Source organism: Myotis lucifugus, unplaced genomic scaffold, assembly GCF_000147115.1.
Source record: "Myotis lucifugus unplaced genomic scaffold, Myoluc2.0 scaffold_66, whole genome shotgun sequence".
Taxonomy (NCBI): domain Eukaryota; kingdom Metazoa; phylum Chordata; class Mammalia; order Chiroptera; family Vespertilionidae; genus Myotis; species Myotis lucifugus.
This window is the reverse complement of record NW_005871114.1, coordinates 1,947,346-1,956,843: the sequence shown is the minus strand read 5'-3', so window position 1 is coordinate 1,956,843 and position 9,498 is coordinate 1,947,346. Positions and strand designations below refer to the sequence as shown.

Below are 9,498 nucleotides of genomic sequence, written 5' to 3'. Positions count from 1 at the left end.
ATAATGAAGGCGGTCCTTGAGGCTGAGGACAGAGGGACAGACAGTCCTGAGCAGCACCTGGGGAGCTAGCACACCAGGAGAGGAGAGGATGGGCAGGCAGCAGAGTGGAACAGCTGCAGAGCTTTCCCCCATTCCAGATTTAAGTAACTCCTTTGTTATCAAAAACAACGATGTCAGCATCAATGAGCTGCTGATTATAAAATTTATCCTTGGCAGAGAGAGAATTAACATTTGATGAATACTTGCCATCTGCCAGGCACTGTGGAAGGCTAGTGGTTCACAGTGTTTTAGTGGTCAAGGACTCCTCTGGGGTTCTTGTGGAAGCTTTAAACTCTCTGCCTTAGAAAAATTCAAATGCACACATTTTACATAGAATTACAGGGGTAAACGATATCCTGAAGGACAACCACAGACCCCAGATTAAAACCTTGTGTGCTAAGCTTAATCTGAGCATGGCATTACTGGGACTGGACACCAGTGTCCCACCTTACAGACAAGGGGACGTACCCAAGATTGCATACATCATAAGCAGCAGAAACATTTCACCAGAGTTGTCTGCACACTACAACCTGCCTCCCTAGATGAAAATGTCATTGGTTTTTACTGTTACTGTAAATATCACTCATTTTTAAATGAGTAAATAAAGATTATGTGAGACACTGAAATCTGTGCAAAGCGTTCTAAACCCAGCCAGGAAACCCCGAAGCTGGAGGTCCCAATCCCATATCCTATCGGCAAAAGGCCCCCTCCTCCCAGACTCACCACCCAGCCGGAAAGCCAGCCACGGGCGCTTTTCTGAGAGGTTTCATGTTCTTCACAACAAGAGGAACCTCTGTCAATAATACCTCAGTAAAATTGGGAGAATTTTTTTAAAGGCAATCTCTTTAAAATAATCCATCAGGCCCTAGCTGGCTTGGCTCAGTGGATAGAGCATCAGCCTGGGAATTGAAGGGTCCTGGGTTCGATTCCAGCCAAGGGCATGTACCTTGGTTGCAGGCTCCTCCCCAGCCCTGGTCGGGGTGCACACAGGAGGCAACCAATCAATGTGTTTCTCTCACATCAATATTTCTCTCTGTCTTTCTCGCTCTCTTCCACTTTATCTAACAATCAATGGAAAAATACCCTTGGGTGAGGATTTAAAAAATTAAAAATAATCTGTCATTCAAAATGTGAATTAAGAAACCAATCAAAGCCTATAGATAAGAAACAAAAGAAATTTAATTTCAGAATATTACATGAATATAAAAGAAAGACAATGCATATGATTATTTCTTTACAGTTACATATATATATATGATATATAGTCAAACAAGAATGAAAAGAAATGGCGACAGTTAAAAACCCTGTTTCTCTTGTTGAGCGCATCCAGGGATAGTGCAAAGGCAACCCTTGCTACGAAGAAAGGATCCTGGGGCAGGAGTGTTTTTCCCAACAGGTTCTGCTGGTCCCCAAATGTGTGGGGGAGTGCTCAATGGCTCTTTAGCATCGACTGGCCTCGCAGACTCCAGTTTCCATGGTAACCCAAGCACTCAGGCTATTATGTAGTCCACCTCCTCCCCATCCCTTCCATCAACTCTCCACTGGAGGAAAGACCTCAGCATTCGTTGTCTAGGAAAGCCAGGTTTTTATAGCCGTTTTAGATTGGGTTCATTGCCACTGGTCTAAAATGCGTGTGCATCTTAGGAACCCAAATCTTCCCCCAAATCTAGGGCAATCCGGCCAAATGCTGGTATCCAGGTTTGGGATGGGGTCCTGCCTTCCACACAAAGACTTCAGGGTGGAGGACAAGGAGGAGGCTCTTTCCTGGGGAAAGGTGTTCTACTTAGAAAAGACTCCAGAATGAGAGCCATCCGCTTCCAGCACCTGTGCAAGGCCCCGTACAAAATAAGGAAGCAGGGAGTCCAGAGAAGTCCGATCCCAAAGACAGCTTTCCCCAGTTATGCACGGCCACAGGCCGGTCACTGTGGGGCACAGCCATGACCTCAGGTTCTCCTACAAGGCAGTACTTTAAACGGCGTCTAATAGAGGCTCCTGTGAGGGAAGCTGAACAGAAACACTGCTATTCAGGAGAGAATGGTGCTGCTCTGCCACTCTGGGATTAAGTGGCGTCCTTACAGGCCAACCAAACCACCACCTCTGAACACCCAGTGGTCCCCACAGTCAACAGCGTGCACTGCCCCACTTCCCGAGGGGGCTCCCATGTCATCGCTGACTGACGCTGAAGGGACGTCAGAGTAAAGAGCTTGGGGCGGGTCAACTGTGGTTTCAGGTATGAGAAAGCTCCAGCTCCTTTAATATGTTGCCTCTCGGGTGTAGTATCAGGATCTCCTAATCTTTCACTGCTGCAGTGGAGTTTTTCTCGGGAATTTTTGTGTGTGTGTCATTTTTTCCTTCTTTTGTTGTTTTCTTTTTGTTTTGTTTTGGGGTTTTTTGTTTCTTCATTTTTTTGCAGTGGAGTTCTCAAACCAGATTCATTGGTCCCCGTGCAAAAGTCCATCATTGTAAAAGGTAAGAAACTCCCATGCCTCTGGTTTTCACTGATTCAACCACTGCAGCTCGCCCAGTGCAGATGTGAATCAATGAAGCAGGCTGGGTTTTTATGCTTGAGCCCTCTGGCACAAAACACTGCCCCATATTCACACCACAGCAAAACCCATCACCACTGACCCCAGAAAAAATGAAATTTTCTCAGCCAGACGAAGAGGCATTTCCAGAGACTGATCCAACATAAAAAGTAAACATAACATTTTAAAAAATCTTATAGATTTAAAAAATTGTTAAATACTGGCTCAAAAATATCCTCCCACCAGTGAAAAGGGAGACAGTGCCCTTCTGTGGCCAATGAAAAGGGCTTTTGTCTTTGCGTTCTCCATAAAATTCCACAGGATTAGAACAGTTACATATTACAAGGCAGAAGGTTATACTATTTATTTCTCATATTTGAATTCCAACTGGATCACAGCTTCTATTTAAAAAAATGACCTATCATACCCTTAACAGAAGGGAAAGCATACTTAATAAATAACTTAAATGAAACACATACCCAAACACAGACAGAACCTGCACACGGGTGAGCTACATAAAAGCACATGCTGCGACAGACATCCCCACCACCCAGCCAGGCGCACCACTGACTCCACACAACCAGTCTCCTGAGTCTCAGGAACCTCCGCAGACAGAGCCACAGCACAAACCCGATGGCGAGGGCAGCAGGTCCCTGCGCTGCTCCCACGAGCTGATGCCAGACCACAAGGACAGCCCACACCCCAGGGGGAAACAGTTAGATGAATAAAGTGTGGAGTGAAGGGAGAACACTACTTCAGTCTGTTCACACCAAAAGGGGTTTCTGAATTCCCTGACAGCTGGTGCAAGGAATTTATTTTTTCTCAATAAGGAAAAAAGCCAAAGAGAAACCATACACAAATGAATTTGCTAATAAGTACTTTTAAGAATGACATAAAACTGCTCTACAGAAAGGGACTTCGAAGCAGTTTTATACTCCTACCCATCAATTGTTCACAATCTATCAAATTGGAAGGCCGAATGTTACCTTTCTTTCCCTTCACTACTGCCGTTACAGCAGCAGAAGAAACAGTAAGATGAAAAAGAGGACTGGCACTGGACACAAAAGCAAACTCTGCTCCCCAGGGTCATTTCCATTTCAGCAATAACACAGCATTTCGATAGTTTCAAAACAGGTCAGCCAACCACACTTGCTGGGCAACTGCTTCACCAGAGGCCTGACTCGGCTCCAGCACACGGGTGAGAGCGTCACACAGCGTAAGGAGCAGGCACAAACCGACCCTTCTCCCTTGCCACGTGCTGCTCTCGGGGCAGTGAGTATTCACACAAGATCAAAGCCATGCCTCTGCTCACCCCAAACACACATGAGCATCTCAACCCCATCGCCCCACTCCTCCCCGTGCCCATTCTGACAAGGAGAGGGGCTGTGCAGCTCTTAGGACTCTGGTGATAAGCCACACTGCTTCCAATGAGGACATTCTCTCCTTTAAGTCCTGCGGAGACTATTGCTCACTTCCTTCCTCTGCCTCCAGCTGGCTCTCAGGAGACTGTCTAGCCTGCACACCTGACCTCTCAGAAGAATGCAGTAGAACACCCTCTACCCCCACCCCCACCCCCACCCCAAGGAGTCATCCTGGACAAAAAAACAACCAGCCCCACCCAGTCATACTCCGGAGCTTCCACTACATACAGATATTTCGGCAAACCTCTATTAAGCAGTCAGAGACTTCCCTTGAGTCACAGTGATTTGACAGAAGTATTGGCACCACATGGGCACCAGAGATGTTTTAGGCACAGAAAACTGAAGGAAGGAAACGAGTTCAACAATCATGCAATTATCTGACATCACTGAGGAAAGAAGGAAGGAGGGAGAGAGAGAGAAGAGAGGGAGGAACACAATCTAACAATTAACATTTGTTAAAATATTGTATCATTCTGAATTCTCCTTTTTCAATACTGCAGGCCAAATAATCTGCAATCTCACACCCAAGAAAACCTACAAATTTTCCAGGAAAGCTATAAATTCCTTGGACATAAATAAGGTATTGAGGACTACAGCCTCATGAGGTAAGTTTTCCCAAAGTTGAAGGTAAAAAAGAGAGGAAAGACATCTGGCTTAGAGCCCATTTAGATTACATAAACAAAAATAGCTTTAAAAGATAAACAAGCAACAAATAAACAAGAAATAATGACAAAAATACCCAACACTATCAAAACAGAAAAGTCCAAAATATCTGTTAAAAATAACATCAATCCACTAGGATGACAGTACTTTAAAAAACAAAACACTGGCAGTTGAGCACAAATCTCCTATTTTTAAAAACAGACTGTGCCTAAACAAATACATGAAATCAGCACTGGAGTCTGCCTAGTTCTGCCATTTACTGTGCTGTGTAAGCCGGTCGGCTGGTTAGTGGTTTCCCCATAACGTTTTAAAAAAAAAAAGCTGCTGGCTCTGGTTCAGAAGGCAGAGTTTGCAGAAACACCCAGTGAGTGGAGTTAGAGGTATCAGTCGAGTTACAGGATTAGTAACTTTCACAATTCAAACTGCAGCAGCAAGCTGCAAGTCCACGCTTCTCTGCGAGCGGGAATGACACCTGGCCCATTGAGAGCAAACTCTGGTGGACAACAGGAGAACTCTGGTCCTTCAGAGGAATCCTAGGTGGAAAGAGAAACGAGGGCATTAAGCGCATTTATAAATATTTCTTTTTGCAAACCTCTTACCTAAGAGCTAGAGAATCTATACTTAATATTTTCTACAAACTGAGGATTAAAAAGTTTGGTTGAGAATTGATGAATTTCTACCAAGTAAACTTCAGTTTGTCCAACTGCTCTAATCTCAGTTCATTACATCATCTTTTTTTTCCAACCAATTTACATTCAATACCATCCCACACCAGTTTCAGATGTACAGCAAAGTGGTCGGAAAACCATGCACTCCGCAGTGTCTCCCTGCTGCCCCAAGCACCCGCCTGGCCCCATGCCCCGTTATCTTGACATTATTAACCATATTCCCCATGCTGCAATCCACATCTCTGTGACTATTCTGCAACTACCAATTTGTACTGCTTAATCACTTCATTTTTCCCCCCAGTCCCTCAATTCCCCTCCCATCTGACAGCGTCAGTCTGTTCTCTGTATCTATGAGTCTGTTTCTATTTTGTGTTCTTGTTTATTTTGTTCATTAGATTCCACATATAAGTGAAATCATATGGCATTTGTCTTTCACTGACTAGCTTATTTCACTTAGCATAATACCCTCTAGGTCCATCCTTGCTGTCAAAAAAGGTAAGATTTCCTTCTTTTCTATGGCCAAGTAGTATTCCATTGTGTAAATGTACCACAGTTCTATCCACTCATCTACTGATGGGCACTTGAGCTGCTTTCAAATCTTGGCTCTTGTAAATAATGCAGCAATGAACACATCATCTTAAAGGCAACAACAGCTACCACTTTACTAAGTGCCTATTTTGTACCAAGCACTGCTCTGAGCTCTTTTATGTACATTATCTCATTTATCCTCACAACCACCTGTGCATGAGGTGGTGCGCTTGCCATTTGACAGGAGAAGAATCTGAAGCCTACACAAGTTGATTTGTCCCAAGATTTATAAAGTTACTAAGCAGCAAAGCTGGGGAGGGACTGAGCCCAAGCTTGAAGGTAGAGCTCAGGTTCTTACCAACTGCAGTGGAAGCCCTGACAGTTTTTTTCTTTTTGTAATGCAAGTGCATAACTTGAGCTTTTTGATTGTTAAGAGACATCCACTTCAAAACTCAAGCTGATTGAATCCCATTGGACCCTGAGTCCACAGAATTATTCGTTACAGAGTGCTCCTCTAATTAAAGGGTTGCACTATTACATTTTAACTGGGACTGCCAAAACCATCCAAGAGGCATTAAAGCTCCTAGGAGAAAAATTATGTTTTCTTTCTCTGTGCCTTAAAGATGTAAATCTCACCATGTCTTTGACATGTAACTCCCTCCTCATCCCTCCCCCACAGGAAGTAAAGAAGCTATAGGATCTCTCTGTGCAGTCTGCAAGTTTATATATGTCTACACACATATGTTATGTATATGTGATTTTTCTCTCTAGATGGTATTGCTTAAATTAACTTATAAAAGAGCTCTATTTAATTGGCTTAAAAATAAGCAAATTATAAATTAAGTATTCCTAAAAATTCAGAAATAACTACACTCACCCAAATGCTTTTCAAGTTCATGTGATATGGGATAATCTTTGGTAAATAAAGCTAATTAAGTTGGCTTTAATTAAAATAGGTATGTCTTCAGAGTTACCAACATAAAATATATCTCAGTAATACACCTTTGTGGATACAAGATTCTAGTGCTATTGTTTTTGAGGTTTTGTTTTATACCTGTAAACTGCACTAGATTCTGAATTCTAGTTTCCTGCAATATTTGGCTACAACTCTCCAAACTAACATTTCTAATTTTTCACCCACGCTCCTGACTTGGAATCATTGGAATTAAAACAGCCCTTTTCCCAAAACCATGCAAGCTAAAATGGGACAACTTGAAAGAAACTTCAGAGAAACCACCACCACAGCTCATGTATGGACAATCTTCATGCCTATTGTCCTATGGACCACTCAGAAAGATCACCAGAGACATTCGAACTGCAAATCAGGAAAACCTATCAGATTGCCACTGCTGCCCTCACTCTATCTGAAGATGCTTCAAGCTAGACATCTAGAAATCTTCTCGACTGGCTGCCTTCAGAACTCAACAACTGGGATTACAATCTACTCCAGTCATTAACCTTTGTCCTTTATTTTCTTTTGTCTCCGCAGATATGCCTCTTATTTAATACCTGATACAGATACTTGCACCATATAGGCCTAACTTAGAGAACCCACCTGCATCATCACTTCCTGAAATGAAACACAACCATTTAACTGAAATGAGCTATTCTCAAATCTAAGAGATCACTTAGATGAGATATAAAGCAATCTATCAACTCAAGATAGGTTCAAACCTACTTACACCAGACAGCTCAAGATGTTAAAATATTTCACAATATAGCCTAAATCTTTGAACAGATTCCTAGGGCCCCTGAGATCACTGGCTTAGTTTCATTGTAGACTCTTCAAGTTTGAAACAATAGCTGCGGACTGGATTTCAGACTATTGCCTGTGTAATTATTATAGAATTTGCTATTATAATCCTAACTAGAGGCCCAGTGCACAAAAATTTGTGCACTGGGTGGGGGGGTTTCCCTCAGTCCGGCCTGTGCCCTCTCGCAGTCTGGGACCCCTCGGGGGATGACCACCTGCTGGCTTAGGCCTGCTTCCCAGGGGATTGGGCCTAAGATGGCAATCAGACATCCCTCTGGCAGCCCGGCAGCCCTCGGGGGATGTCCACTTGCCAGCGGGGAGCAGACCTAAGCTGCAGTCAGACATCCTTAGTGCTGTTGAGGAGGCAGGAGAGGCTCCCACCACCACCACTGTACTGGCAGCCATCAGCCTGGCTTGTGGCTGAGCAGAGCTCCTCCATGTGGGAGCTCACTGACCACCAGAGGGCAGCTCCTACATTGAGCATCTGCCCCCTGGTGGTCAGTGTGTGTCATAGTGACCAGTCATTCCCAGTCTTTCTACTATTAGGGTCAGTTTGCATATTACCCTTTTACTATATAGGACAAAGGCCTGGTGCACGGGTGGGGGCTGGCTGGTTTGCCCTGAAGGGTGTCCTGGATCAGGGTGGGGGTCCCGCTTGGGTGCCTGGCCAACCTGGATGACGGGCTGATGGCTGTTTGCAGCTGGTCACACCCCCTTCACGGTGGGGGTCCCCACTGGGATGCCTGGCCAGTCTGGATGAGGGGCTGAGGGCTGTTTTCAGGCTGGCCAAGCCGGCAATGGAAGCTCCCAGCCTCTCCTTTTTTTCTTTTTTTTTTATTCTGGGATTTATTTACCTTCTATAATTGAAACTTTGTTGCCGTTCCAGCTCTGAGGCCAGGGCCTGCTGAAAGCAGGTATCTGGGGTTTGTTTAACTTCTATAATTGCAACTTTGTTGCTTAGAGTGGAGCTCAGAGCCGGGCCGCGGCAGGCGGGGAACCTTGGCTTCCTCCATCACTGGAGCAAGCAAGCCTCCTGCTCGCTCCAGCTGCATGGCTGCCGGCCGCCATCTTGGTTGGGTTAATTTGCATATCCTGCTGATTAGCCAATGGGAAGTGTAGCAGAGGTATGGTCAATTACCATGTTTGTCTATTATTAGATAGGATTAGATATGTACTTTCTGGGTTCTAGGGTGCCCTACCCCGACTTTTTAACATATCAGCTAACCAGGCAGTTAAAGTCCTTGCCATTAACTGGGACACTGCAGCATCATAGTGGATTGTAGCATTAACCATCACAGTTTTTTTCTTTTTGGAATGCAAGTGCCTGACTTAAGCTTCAATTGCTGAGTCATCCATTTCAAAGAAACATTCACTTCAAAGACAGTTATCTCCAATAGACACAAGGCCAGCCTCACTGACTAGATAAAGAACTAGGCTACTGGGGCTCCTATGCTTTAGAGATCTTGATTTCAATAACTGATCATTTGGGCCACTGGTTTTTTTCTCTTCTCACATTTTAAATTCCCACTCTTTATGCTTTAAATTCACCAATAAAGAGTGAGCCCACGCAACCCTGGGCCCCAATAAATGCAGAACCCTACGCCAGTGTACTCTCTTACTCTGCCCATGACCTCACTATGCAACCCTAGGTATACTATCTAATTTCTAGGTCTTGTAAGTAATAAAACTTATTTTTCCAAAAAATTTCCTGATGGTTATTCCTGAAGGGCATCTTGCAATCATAATAAGAATCACAATGGCTGCCCAACCACAACATTGGTTATTGATAGGCTGAGACCAGTACAAAACACCATCACTACCCCTTTCACCAGCAAATGTTTACTAAATGCCTACCAGATACAAGGCACTGTCACTACTGGGAGCAAGAGAAGAATAGATGA

At 44.2% G+C, this 9,498-nt stretch overlaps 1 protein-coding gene across 1 annotated transcript in view; it reads right to left on the bottom strand.

Moving 5' to 3' along the window:
* Window positions 1–2,343: 2,343 nt before the first annotated feature.
* Window positions 2,344–9,498, bottom strand: part of ARHGAP19 (Rho GTPase activating protein 19) — a 43,070-nt gene continuing 35,915 nt past the window's right edge. The window contains exon 12 of the mRNA XM_006089984.3: window positions 2,344–5,181. Coding sequence (XP_006090046.1) covers window positions 5,171–5,181 — 11 coding nt within the window. The 3' untranslated portion in view covers window positions 2,344–5,170. The remainder of the gene's footprint in view (window positions 5,182–9,498) is intronic.